This window comes from Morus notabilis, unplaced genomic scaffold (genome assembly GCF_000414095.1).
Source record: "Morus notabilis unplaced genomic scaffold, ASM41409v2 Scaffold101, whole genome shotgun sequence".
Lineage (NCBI taxonomy): Eukaryota > Viridiplantae > Streptophyta > Magnoliopsida > Rosales > Moraceae > Morus > Morus notabilis.
Window position 1 is genome coordinate 735,495 of NW_010364303.1, and position 13,625 is coordinate 749,119.

The 13,625-nt window shown below is 36.0% G+C and overlaps 2 protein-coding genes across 2 annotated transcripts; both read right to left on the minus strand.

Annotated features, from left to right (window-relative positions):
* Nucleotides 1–534: 534 nt before the first annotated feature.
* On the minus strand, nucleotides 535–6,901 carry LOC21404912 (cytosolic enolase 3). Its single transcript, XM_024170974.1, has 13 exons — nucleotides 6,629–6,901; nucleotides 6,303–6,457; nucleotides 5,816–5,990; nucleotides 5,093–5,164; nucleotides 4,852–4,968; nucleotides 4,436–4,516; nucleotides 3,674–3,750; nucleotides 3,314–3,417; nucleotides 2,929–3,027; nucleotides 2,725–2,810; nucleotides 1,833–1,919; nucleotides 1,355–1,552; nucleotides 535–913 (listed from the first exon to the last, which is right to left on the minus strand). Exons 1-13 carry the CDS (start codon nucleotides 6,731–6,733, stop codon nucleotides 848–850), a joined length of 1,422 nt encoding a protein of 473 aa, XP_024026742.1. The 5' UTR covers nucleotides 6,734–6,901; the 3' UTR covers nucleotides 535–847.
* A 1,269-nt stretch (nucleotides 6,902–8,170) lies between these two features.
* LOC21404913 (neutral ceramidase 1) lies at nucleotides 8,171–13,040 on the minus strand. The gene is made up of 10 exons (XM_024170972.1): nucleotides 12,772–13,040; nucleotides 11,996–12,395; nucleotides 11,559–11,767; nucleotides 11,119–11,463; nucleotides 10,737–11,001; nucleotides 10,365–10,635; nucleotides 10,134–10,259; nucleotides 9,501–9,564; nucleotides 9,104–9,264; nucleotides 8,171–8,880 (listed from the first exon to the last, which is right to left on the minus strand). Exons 2-10 carry the CDS (start codon nucleotides 12,337–12,339, stop codon nucleotides 8,332–8,334), a joined length of 2,334 nt encoding a protein of 777 aa, XP_024026740.1. The 5' UTR covers nucleotides 12,340–12,395; nucleotides 12,772–13,040; the 3' UTR covers nucleotides 8,171–8,331.
* Between the last annotated feature and the right edge of the window lie 585 nt (nucleotides 13,041–13,625).

Consider the following 13,625-nt stretch of genomic DNA (forward strand, 5'->3'; position numbering starts at 1 on the left):
ATGCTAAAACGTAAGCATTGTTAAATTTGCAGTTTGGTAGTGCTCAAAACCTTTGATGAAGTAACCAATCCCTCTAGTGTGACCACTCAACACTTAGGTTTGATTAGTTTATGCGTTTAAATCAGTAATTTTTAATTTTAACACGTGAAATTTAAATTTGAGGGAAAAATATTATAGTACGATCAAAACATGAGCTTAAACGCAACAAACGAGTCAAATAATTGACTGGGTGATTTGTTCAGTACTCTTTGGGTAAACTTTCCTTAAAAACAGTATTGGGGAGTGTGGTCTTTAAAATCTCATTCTCAGAGAGTTCATAAGCGTCCACGAAATTAAACAAGTTTCAATAAAGAAACATTGCTTATAAACTCTGCTCATTATGGAGGTAGACAAGGACAGCTTTCATACGATCTGACATATTAAGTTACCAGAAGCCCGTCTTGGAACTCCATTGGATACCTAGTTCTAAAACCATAATGAAACGAAGTCAGCTGCTTGATAATTTTACAACACTAAAAAGTTATTGAACCATAGTAAATGGTAAAGCTTGATATTTGAATCCATTAGCAAAAAATAATTTCTTCTTTCACTGTCACTTTTCTCAACAATTTCAATAGCTCATGTCCATCTCAAGAACTTTGCAATCTCGGTTACACATCCTTTGATGCTCTCTACACAATCTCATTAAAAAACAGAAAAAAAAGACACTCGAACAACAACAAACGAAGCACCTAGGAAAGAAAAAGAAAAAACGGCAGCAGAAGAATAGTATATGATCTTAAAAATTCTGGGACCCCATTTTGCAAAGTGAAGGTTAATAAAACCAATTACGAGGAAATGATTTGGACTATTGCCTCCAATCTTCACCAGCATAAACTGCATGATCACCAAGCTCTTCTTCAATTCGAAGCAACTGCATGAGATTTTGGTTTGTCAGTCTCATCGTGCCACAAGTTTAACATAAAATCAAATAACACGTCTACCATTTGAGGCATAAGAACCTCAGTGACTGGACTCTGGACATAACATCCCGTGCTTGGACTATTATTAAAATAAATTCCTAAGGACTAGGGTATATATTATTTTTAGCTTTATGTACGAGTCACGACAATAAAGAGAAACGTCTCATATGGCAGCAAACCAAGAACTTGTTTATCATATTGAAACCTCTTTCCTCTCTCCCCCTTTTAATTACAAACTCTTTATTTTTATCTTTTTGTTAAAGAAAAATTTCCTAGTGTTGAGACTAACGAGATCACATTTGGAAAAAGCATAAATCTGGTAGTTAATGAGAATAGTTCTCTTAATTTCTAGAGCATGAGCCGTGTAGGCGTAAACAAAGTTCAAAGTGGACCTGATTGTACTTTGCCAGCCGCTCTCCCCTGCAAGGAGCACCCGCTTTTATCTGACCAGTAGCGAGGCCAACAGATAAATCAGCAATGAAGGAGTCTTCAGTTTCACCACATCTATGAGATGTCACAACTCCCCAGTGGGCATCCTTTGCCAACTTCACTACTTCGATAGCCTCTGTCACCGTCCCAATCTGATTTATCTAAAAATTTAACAATAAAATCCTCAGCATTGAAAAGCCAACGATGGTGATATAAACTATAAATTTCAAATGAGAACATTAGCTTCAGCAGAACAGGGTTTAATACTGTAGTCGCATAGTGAGGTCTTTTGCCACTTAAGAGGGGCTATCCACATAAGTTGCCTCTAATGCACAAGTAATTTCATACAAACTAGAAACAGGATTCCTAAGCAGCATACTATCAGCATTAAATAGTAAGACTTCAATATCCATACTTTTCATCCCAAGATTAGCTAAATACCTTGAGAAGAAGAGCATTGCAAGTGGACTCCTTTATTGCTCGCTCGATACGTTTTGGATTTGACATTAACAAGTCATCCCCTACCACCTGCAAAACCATCCAATCTTGGATGAAATCTAGCCATGTCTAGGTAAAAACCTGAAATTTCAGAGAAGCGTCCACCAAGGCAATGGATTGAGTTATATAAACAAAATAATTTCAGAGTAGCTCAATCACCAAAAAAGTATCAAAATCAAATTTCATAATATATCTAACAATACATAAAAGAGCCAAAGCTCTTATCTATGGGGCTGCTACATCCATTTAGCTCCTTTTTTTCATCATTTCCTTATTTTTTTATCTTTATTTTTTTTTTGTGAATTTTTTCTTTTACATTTTAATTTTGTTGTGTGTGTGTGTGTGTTTTTTTTTAAATATGTTGTTCCTCATTTTACTCTTTTGAGAGTATTTTTTTCCACGTGTTATTATTTTATTTTTGATTGGTTAAAATAATTTTCTTCAAATGTGTCCCTACTTAATATATATATATATTTTTTTTTTTTGTCAATTGTTATCTTTACACATTCTTTTTTAAAATAAATTCACAAATCCTTAAATAGTTAATAAATGAATTTCTCATTATTCAGTAAACAATAAACTCTTCAAGTGTTTCCAATATGGCAATACGTGCGGATCATGTTACAAAACTAGTATCAAGAAAAATTTACCTAAATATAAGCACAAACATAAATTTAATAACTAATATCTAATTGGTCTCATTGGAAGTATCCATATCAGCTTTTACAACCATCCTAAACTTACAGTGGTTTCACGTTGTTTACACGTTAGGTGTGTAGAGATTGCACAAAAAAGGATTATAGCCAAATACCAGTGGCAAGAAGACCAAACAAACCTGACAAAGTCCAAGGCTAGAAAAGTGCTTGATATGTTCCCAATCCTCCTTGTCAAATGGATCCTCAATTGAGACAATTGAGTAGTCTGATAAGACCAAAGAGAGAAATAAGCTAGAAAAATATCTTGGTTGAGGGGTACACATGCAACCCAAATTTTAAAACACGGAGAAAAAGATAATGAAAAGTGGAAACAGAAGTTGTACCAGTACAAAGTTCCTTGTACGTGTCAATCATATCTTCTCCTGACTTAAAATTCTGTCCTGACTTATTCGGAGATTTGAAATCCAGGTCATACTTTGTTCCTAAAAATTGGAGTTAGGAAGCAAAATTTCAGTTCTTAAGAGCACGCTGTGTAAATGGCTAAATGCATAAGACATCCTATGAACCCCAAATTGGGATATTAATGGGGCGTTAGCTGAAGCAATTCAATAGAACAAAACAAGAAAATTACTCATCCCCAGAAATCTGTGCCAAAGAAGTGTGCATCAACTAAATGTACTCCAAATAGATACTCAGTACATGGTGAAATCAAAGTTCGATATATACTAAAGCTTCTATAGGATCTTTTGTAGCAAAAAAATACTTTACCCATACAAAAGTCAGTGGCAGCAGCATCGATCGCTATCTTTATTCTATCGTTGTACCCTGTTCTGCTGATAGCCTCTTTTACGAGATCCAGACCTTCTTTAACACTGCAAATAAATATATACTATAACTAAACAAAAACACAATACAAAATTTCGGAACAAGTTCTGACCTTTCTGCATATGATCATAGTACTTAGCTAACATAAAATCTCTGTTCCACACATTGCAGTGCCGTATCTAAGATATGTTCATCATCTAGATAACCATTTCTTTTAATTTATATTTTTAAAGGTACTATAGAAGGGGGAGATTTGCATAAGATAGAGAAAACGAGGAGCTTTAAAACAACAGTGACACTTGCCTGGAGATGTTTGGAGCAAAACCACCATCTTCACCAACGTTACATCCTTGGGCACCATATTTTTCTGAAATAACAGCCTGTTCTTTTTATTAACAATACAATCAATGATTAAGTGGACGACAGTGGAGTCTGGTTACTAATGTGTAAATTGCTGTAATTCAATGATCCAATCAAGCTGAATACTGATTAGAAAACATATTGAAAATACGATTCTTGTAAATTGGTTGGTCCAAAGTTACCCAACAAATACTATCGCATTCATTCAAAATTAACCATGAGTTTTTGTGTACGAACATCTCAAGAACAACGTAGAAACTTACAAAAAAGCATAAAGTCAATTCAACCTTTTTTTTTAATGAAAAACCCATTAAACTGAACTATAGTAATGAAGAGCAAGTTGATTGATAGGTCCTCTTTTTAATTAGATAACAAGAGGAGAGCTTTATTCATCAAATAAATTTCAAATCTGCATCCACATTATCCAGAGTAAAAAAAACCCAATCATCATTTATTATTGTAAGAAATTGTTAATCCGGAAAGAGACAATTGGTTATTTTGAGGCCGCTACAATATGAGAATATATTACTAGGATCTAGTTCGTTTTCTCCATTATTCCTTTTTCATCATTCAATTTTACCCAATGAAAATTACAATACCGCAAATTGACAAAAATGTTCAATTTTTTCATAAGAACTTCTATCTCACCAGAACCAAAGCATTGAAGGTATTGTGAAGTGCAACAGTTCAGGAGGATAAAATCACCTTCAAGTGATGATAAGTTTCGGAGCCCATCTGCAATGCCTCTTCAAACTTAATTGCTCCAATCGGGAGAATCATGATTTCCTGATAAAATTTCAAATGAAATTACATTATAATTATATATCCCCGTAGTATTATAAATTTCATTTTAAAAGCAAAAGAAAAATCCTGCTGTGGCAGGCATAAGCTTGAATTAATAGGAAGGAGGAAAGAGAGGAAAAACAATGCCTCTATTGATTTTCTTTATACTGAAACTCATGTAAATACAAATTAAAACCTAAACTACAATTTAAAAGTAGAAATGCAAATACGACGTAGGTTTATGTGTTGCGTTGAGTTGACAATTAAGATCACAATTGTTGAATACGACAAAATAGAGATCATTGTTGTTGAAAAGCACACAGCTTAAAATAGCAAACCTGAATGGCTAAATTGTTCCCAGCATGTTTTCCTCCGCTTATAACAGTGAAAGCAGGGACAGGAAGAGTGAGATTGGTTCTTCCAGAAAGAACGGCAATGTGTTTGTATAGTGGAACCTGGTATTGTCCATTTATTAGAATGCCTTATACAAAATAAGGAATTGTACAAGGCAAACTTCATGACATTAATTCCCAAAAAGAAATTTTTTTAAAAAAAAAAAGCTACTAGAAAAAGTCATACCTCCTTTTCTGCAGCGCCAGCTTTGCATGCAGCAATTGACACAGCTAATATGGCATTTGCTCCAAGTTCACCCTGAAAATAACTTTACCTCAGAAACACACTTTTTCATTTTCAAAAGAAAAGCAAAGAAAGATAACTCCTTGCAAGTTGCAAATTGAAATGGAGATGCTTTCAGATTAACCAAAAACATAGAACAATCATTTGATGAACCATGCTGATTACGCCTTAGTTTTGGTTTTGTTGTGCTTTTGGAAGAGTTCTACTTTAGGAGAAGCAGAAACAAAGTCAAAAGTTCCAAAATTTATCTTTTTCAAACAAGTGAAAAAGTGCATTGGTGTCTGAGTACAAAGTACTAAACTGGCCATATGTTAAGAAAAAAGTCCCCTTTCATGTGTTGACTTTCTAGATCATATATAAATGATTGCTAAGTAACCTTTCCTTTTATTCTTAGAGAATTAGTACCGCAAGTTGTTCCCGACATGGAAATTATATCATCCTAAATCTGATGCAACTACGTTCAGACAACAGAAAGCAGCACATGCCAAGAACATAACATATATCTGTAATACTGTTATAACAATATGCTTAGGCATATCTGGGAATATTTCTTAAAAAAAAAAAAAAGTATTGACGATCTTCTAACTATTTCCCAACTATCAAGAAGCAGAGTCAAAGATAATAGCTCATAATATAGAATCACATCCGAAAAGTGATAAATAATACCTTCTTTTCAGTCTTGTCAAGGTCTATCATAGCCTGATCAATCTGAGACTGAAGCGTTGGGTCCATGCCAATCAGCGCTTCAGATATCTTTTCATTAACGTTTTTAACAGCTCTATTAACACTGTTTCCCAGATACATTCCCTTGTCCCCATCGCGCAATTCAACGGCTTCGTACCTGCATTCAGTAATTTATTTCTTCACATGCTAATATCAAACTCTGAAAAGCTCATTACACTACATTAAAAAGGCTCCAAATAGTCAAAAATTTTAAAAACAGCAACACGAATTTCAGCTTTTCCGTTCTTCAGAAGCTAATTTAAATTTGAAGTTCAGTAATCAAACTCAAAAAACGCAAAGAAAAATCAATGTCCCTACGAATCGGCTAAAAACAAAACAACAAATATTAATTTTCTCGGCAATCAATCAAACACCGGAGATAGAAAAATCAGAGGAATTTAAAAAAGAAAAAAGGTGGAAAAATTCATACATTCCAGAAGCATCGCCACTAGGAGCTGAAGCGCGAAACATTCCTTTGTTGGTGTAAAGGTCGACTTCAACCGTCGGAACTCCTCTGCTATCGAGGATCTGCCTAGCTTTCACCTTCGTAATCACGGAAGGAACCGCTTTTCTCAAATGATTCGACTGTATATTCAAATCACGACCACAAGATCAAACACAAAGGGAAATTAGAGACCTCGCACGACTCAAACTGGATTAATTTGATACAAGAAATCAAAAATCTTGATTCCACGGTAAAATTTTGTTTGTTTTCTCGGGAAACAAACAGAAAGGAGGATCAAAGAGGAACATTACGATGAAGAGGACGGGATCGGGAGTCTTGGCCCTGACGGCGGCATTGACGGCGTCTTCGATTTTCCGAGAAAGCATGTGCTTGTCCAGATACTCTTGCACCGACATGTCGTCGCCGTTATGGTCTATCTTCTTCTTCTTCTTCAAGATTTGAAGTTCACGGAGAAGCGACACTCAGTTGTAATAAGACTGGGTTAGCTTTGAGAAAGAAAACGATGTGTATTTCTTCTTATAGTGTTCTCGACGCTCCGAGCTTTCTCAACCCAGGTTCCGGGGTTTTACTCTGTACCGTGGAGGACCTGATATACAAAAACGTGTCGTTTCCATCATCGTTTTTCATTTTTATTTTTTGTTTTTCTAATAATTGGTTTTTTCAAGTTTATTTACGTAAGGGAAGGAAAAAAAAAAAAAAGAAGAGGAAAGGGGAAATGTCAAATCTCAAGTATTTTTTATCCTATAAAGAGATTTTTTTTAGGGAAAAGGAAAAAAGACACGTTTTTTTTTTTAATAAAAAAAATGTTGCTCGTCCGAGTCCCAACTCCCAAATTGAAAGTATGTCGTTCACCTGCTAGACATGTCTTTTCACAGTAAAATTTCTTATGTTTTAATATGAAACGACATGTCATCTTTATCTTAATTGTTAGTCGTTTGATATGAAACAACATATCTAGAGATGTTAATTGCACTGATCCGGCCCGATTCAGCCATGTTCCTCGTCTCGTGTCTAGGCCAATCCGCTGGGCTGGGCCTAGTCCATTTAACTTGTGGCATCAAGCCGGACCCATAGCCCATTTATTTGTGGATTGTGCCCTTAACATGCTCGTGCTTTTATCCGTACTCGTGCGTTTGTCACGCTTTTATCTTGCTCTTTATGTGCGTTTGTTGTGCTAAATAACAAATTTACAACAAATATAAGAAAACAAACATTAAACATAATGAAACTAAAATCTTAATAAAAGAAAGCACATCATTAATTAAGAAAATACCTCATTAAAAACTTTGTCAAGAGCAACAGGATAAAATATTAGTAAAGAAAAAAAGGTGCAATTATATAATTTTTAAAGCAATATATAGTTTTATATTTCATATTCACCACTTGAGCCCATATCGTGCTTTTAATTTGTTTGTGCCGGTATTCGAGTTAGGTCCTTAGCGTGTCATGCCTTTAATGTACTTTGTGTCTAAAAATTACGTCAAGCCGGTCCCGTTATTACACGTGAATGGATTATGCCTATTTAATAACCGTGCCGAACTGTGCCATTCCAATTTTTTAACGTGCCACATTTATGCCAGTCCGTCAGGCTCAACTTGTTTTGACATCTCTATACATATCGTTGATGCCTAAACTTTTCAGTGTCTAAGAATTGAACATGTTTTTCTTACCGAATTGCGAATTTACATGCTCATCTGTTCTTCAATTTTGCTGTCGTGTGTTGGGTACCAAAATATGATACTTTATTGTTCTTTTTTTTTTTCGGGTTTTTTTTTTTTTCATCCAACACTACTACACCGGCCTTAAAAAAAAAAAAAATCCACTGCAAGATAGTAAAGGTTATAACTGTCTTAACAAATTAGCCGACAAGCTGAGAAATTGTAATAAAGTGTGAGTTTAATACTACAAATTCAGGACTATAGATCATTCAACGCCAAAGGAACCCATAGTAAACGCTTATGTAAGCTGACAGCTTCATACACAAAGGCTTTTCTTATGCTACCACAAAAGCACTAGATGAACCCGTGAAATGACGAATTGATCCGAAAAGGCTCTTCGAGGCACCAAAATGTCTGATTCTGTACACACCAGGAGTTGCAGAGTTAGGGATTCTCCATTCTATGGTTGCCTTACTTCGAGCACTAAGTTTGGCGGGTCTTGACCATATGAAGCGCAGGCAGAAATCATCATCATCATAAGCAGGAACCCAGTCATCTTTTCCTTCAAGGATCTCCACAAGTGCAAATGTACCTTCAGTCATGAGATCATTCCGTGGGCAAGCAGACCAGAAGACTGCCGTCACTATTTCACCTCTCTTAAAGGTAGAGTTCTGCAGAACGTCAGAAATGACATCTCCGAAATTGGCACGGCGTGGAGTCGAGTCCATCATGACTGGCATAAGTAAGCTTATTTGCTTATCCAGGAGATCTGGAGGCTGCGGCCCCGGTTCAACAGGCTGGTTGGTAATGAGAGCACCGGCAAGCTTCTTGAACTCCTGAATGTAGGCACTTAATGTGTGTGGTCCATACAAAGTGGAGGCACCCTGATTAGCATATGACAATGAATTAAGCAACGTATATTTAAAATCCGTAACTCAAAAGGTAACTATGTAAAATGCTCTTAAAATTATTTGTTATTGTGTGTTTCGTGTGAATGTGAAATCCTTTGACCAGGAGTTCTGTTAGTACATTGGTGGAAACTCCTCAATAACCCTATGTCTGAATGGCAACTATTTCGTATATCTAGCTCTGTAAGCAAGAACTGACCTCGTATCTTTGCACCTCGTACTCTTCAAAAGTAGTTACATATTGTGAGTAGGAATTAGTCAACCCTGCTATAACAACATGAAGGTTTTCTCCCTTACTACCACTACTTAGCACTGTCTTTACTGCATCACGAAGACGCCGACCAGCCATTGTTGTGAATTCTGTTCAAAAAACCCCCAAAACAGGAGAAAAAAATAAGAAAGGTCCACAGCCCAAAGAAACAGTTTTACCAAGGGGAGGACAAAACAGGTTAAGATAAAGAAATGCATATGTTTCTGGAAGCAAATTTAAGTTATCACCAACAGAGAATATACAAACTATACGTAAGCATATTAAGTGAAAACTCGACCCAAGTTAACCTTCAAAAGAAGAAAAGAGGAAAAGCAACGCAAGCTACCTCCAGGTACACTCAGAATGGCAAGCTGCCCTATCCGGAGGATCTGGATTGGAAGTATAGAAGGCTGAAAACCATGGAACAATTTTCTCGTGAGGAGCAACATCAATCTCATGAGGGGAAAAAAGTAATAGTATGCTAAATTACATACATTCCTCTATTAGTCCAGGATAGTAACAAAGAGCAATATAAGGAACTTCATAAACTCAGAGTATCTGTAACTCACTGGCACCAAGTCTATTTTCAAAAACCCTTTGTATTACTTTCAAGCATGACTACCACTTTATAAACATGCATCTAACAAACCTTAAGCTTGTCGTTAACAAAAAAGAGTCTAGTGAGTCAGTGCAACTTGTAAAATCAGAAGACTTTAATACACATACAGTTTCCTATAGTTTATAGGTGAAATAAGTTATGGCTGGTAACCTGCACTAGATAAACTAACAAAGATATATTTGATATACCATTGACCCTTATAATTTTGTTTTAGATATATATGATATCTAAAAAGTTACCAACATCAAGTCTTAAAATAATGGCTTGGTTAGGGAATGGAGATCATTGAACAACTTGAGAATTTCTTTCAGTTTCACATTATTTTCATGTAAAATACGTCCAAACAAGCCAGCTACCTACCGCCCAATCATATGGTTGCTTCATTTCACCAGTATCAAGCAAGATTGGCTTTGGGTGTTGACAATCAACTTGTTTCTTGTCTGGAGTTTTCAGCACATTGCGCACCAACTTCCAGAAAGGATTTCCCTGATATAAAATATCATAACAAATAATGCCAACACAAAGCAGTCAGGAAGGAAAAGTATACTGTACAAGAGCGTAGGGAATGAATGACCTTGCATTTCCAATTACCTTATCATCACCTTGCTTAAAATCAAAAGCTCCAGGTCCATCAGTTGTTCCAGCCGCAAATCCAAACCCCATTGCAGCAGGACACGTTTTTACCACCTTAGCATCTCCACCCTGTTTGGAGATTTTTACTTCAAGTTGGGAGAAGTCTATATAAGCATGACGATAGTCAATCTTGCCTTTTAGCGTTTCAGACGCTTTGCCGAAAAGATCTACAGCTTTTTTGAATTGCCGCTCTCCAATAATACGTGTACTCTCAAATTCATCAGGGTAACTGCCATTTTAAGAAAGATTGATTATTTGGCATTTTATATTAAATAGTGTCGAATAATAAATGTCACACGCTAAGAGATCAAAGCACTCAGAAATGAATACCCAGGTCCTCTGCCATAGCATAACTCATTCTTTCCCCCGCAGGTACTATGATTGAAGTCACAAGGTAGCCCAGTGTCTATACAGAAAGCTCCAAGAACATTTGGGCTAACATCGCCGCAGTTTGATTGGCAAAATGCAGATACAAAAGCAGGTTTGTCAGCCTGCCTGAGAGCACCCCTAACACGTCTTGCAACACTCAAAGTCCTAGTTGCTGGTTTACCAGGAGGAGACTGGAAGGACGCAGCAAGCTCTAGTAACTCATGGTCTGCATGAAAATATCTCATAGAATTATTCAAAAGAATCTGTTTACCTAAAACCAAACAAAAAAATTGTATAAAGCCCTCTAAAGATGAATATTAGGTAAGTAAAGAGCATGACTCACGATTATTGGGTTGGTTAGAAATTATATCCGAGACTCTTCGAGGAATTCGTTTTTGACCAGATTCATCAGAATACATCTTTCTAACACCACTCTGCTCAAACCAGTCTTCCATAAAGCGTGCAGCAGCACCCTTGTTGTCCCCGCTTATTAATGAATTTGTGCGGCTCATAGAAGTTCCATGAGTGGCAAACCAATTAAAGCTACCCACTGGACCCCACTGATTATCAACAAACTTTAAAAGGGTAATCTCTTTGTCAACTTCGTACTTGTATCTACTGCGCTCTTCTGCAGGATTGTTAAGATAAGCACTAGGACTGCGATTTACACCAGCATCTAGGAGCTCTCCTGCAAGTTAAAAACCAAAACTCATATAAGAATATCATTTTGAATATCTATTCAGAGAGAAAAAGGACAACTTCAAGAACCTTCTCTCTACTTACCCTTGTTTATAAAAATTGATCCTGGACGAAGATTTTCATGAGCTTGTATAATGCTTTTCTCAATGCCATCAACAAGGACATCGAATGACTGGCGAACAAATCCAAGGGATGTTACAATATACACAACATATTGGAGATAACCCCCAGGACCAGCGTGGGTATGAATTCCACTGATAGCAACATTCTTTTCAGTGTACAGGTCCCCATACCTGCGAAGTGGCAGCATAAGGAAATTTCAATCAAGTCATACTAGAATCTATTTGCACATTTTAAATCTAGTGCTACTCCAACAAGTCCCCATATGAGCAAAATTAATTACCCTTTTATATGCACATACATATTATAATTTATAATAGTTGTGTATGTACAATTTATAATAGTTGTGCCAAGTTTGTAGAGCAGTAATATAATATCTTAAGACTTGAAGCAACAAGTACCTTGCTTTCAACCTCTCTAGAACTTTAATCGCCACAATTTGTGAGGCCATACAAGCATCAAGATTCACGAACACCACACGTTTTCCCTGCGGCTCCGCAATGATAAAGCTGCGCGCTCGAAGCCTGAAGTGAATACCGGATGCAATCTGCTCTGTATTAGCATATCCCATCATGTTGACGTCAGCCGCCGGACCGGTAATGTCATAGCTCCCGAGACCAATCAAATAGTTGGGATCTGATAACACCTCTTTACTGCCATGAAGCAAGAGCAAAATTGCAATCCAAAACCAGCCAAAAAGGCATGCTCTCCAACAATTGAAGCGAACAACAGTAAACAACTCCATTACGGCGCCACCAAATGGGAATATTATAACATCACTCAATACCTTACTTCCTGTGACTAAAAGACAAACATAGCTTACCAAAATTAGCTCTAAAACGCAAATAAAGCGCCAAAATCACAAAATACTTCCTAATTCCATACACACCAAAAAAAGGAAAAAAATAAAATCGTATTGTTACAATCATATATCATTGTCTGTGTATGTAAATCCACGATTGGTTTCAGTTTTCACCAAGAAAAGTTAACAAATTCAATCTTATTCTTCAATGGTGCTTAAAGAAAATTCCATAACTGCTATTTCAGTAAATTATGATCGTGATCAATTTTTCATGGAAATGATCAATTGACAGTAACTAGTGACGGCAAACAGTGACGAAACCCTAGGATGCCATAATTAGGCAAACATTTGTACGGTCGGAGATTTTGTATGTACCTTGAGGTTGACGGAGCTCCGGTTCCTGGGAACAAAACTGTATGATCTCAGAGCAGTTGCCGTATGTTTAATTCATTTTCAGAGCCATCCATTAGAGAAACTGATAGAGAGAGAGGAAGAGAGAGAGAGGGGGATTGTGGGAAGAGAGAGAAAACCGACACTTACGATCCTTCAGATGCAATGCAGTCAGGGACGACAAATATGCTTGTAATAAGTAAGTAACGGCCAAGGAAAGCCATCTCACTAGTACTGTTTTCGGCTTTACTAAAATTGCAAAGAGAAAACACGAACGGTGCATTTGGTTTGTGTCGTGTTATATATAAATTATGATTTGTGATTCGTTATAGTAATTTTTTTTATAAAAAATACATAAAAATTAAAAATAATTTAGAATCATAATTTTAAATTTACGAACCAAACGTCCATTAAAAAAATTTTTTAAATAAAAAAAATATTTCCTTTTATTAAAAATTGAAATTTGATGCAAAAGTTCTTTAGAATTAAAAATAAATAATAATAATAATTGATAGAGTGTTTGGGAATTGGGATGCATGGACGTTGGGTAAAACCCGGTTATGGGTTATTTGACTGAATTGGTCATGGAATTAAGGTTTTATTTTTTTTATCGATTTGAGTTTATAATTCGAGTTTTGATAAGTTTTCAGAAACAGTGACATCTAATTTTTTTACTACAGTAAAAAACTCTCATATAAAATCACATCTTTACTCAAATTAAAAACTTGAATCAGCGAACTAAACGAGTCCTAAATATTAAAAGGATTGGACACGGAATTCGGATCTTTTCCTGCCGATGAGGTTCTTTATTTTTTTCTTTTTTCTTTTAATTATTTTCA

Coding starts and splice junctions, on each gene's coding strand:
- LOC21404912 (XM_024170974.1), bottom strand. CDS start 6,733: ATGTCGGTGCAAGAGTATCTGGACAAGCACATGCTTTCTCGGAAAATC. Junction 3,751..4,435: donor AAACTTATCATCACTTGAAG/GTGATTTTATCC, acceptor TAAAAAGAACAG/GCTGTTATTTCAGAAAAATA. Junction 2,811..2,928: donor GTACAAGGAACTTTGTACTG/GTACAACTTCTG, acceptor TGGTCTTATCAG/ACTACTCAATTGTCTCAATT.
- LOC21404913 (XM_024170972.1), bottom strand. CDS start 12,339: ATGGAGTTGTTTACTGTTGTTCGCTTCAATTGTTGGAGAGCATGCCTT. Junction 11,768..11,995: donor CTAGAGAGGTTGAAAGCAAG/GTACTTGTTGCT, acceptor GCCACTTCGCAG/GTATGGGGACCTGTACACTG. Junction 9,265..9,500: donor CATTCTGAGTGTACCTGGAG/GTAGCTTGCGTT, acceptor TTTTTTGAACAG/AATTCACAACAATGGCTGGT.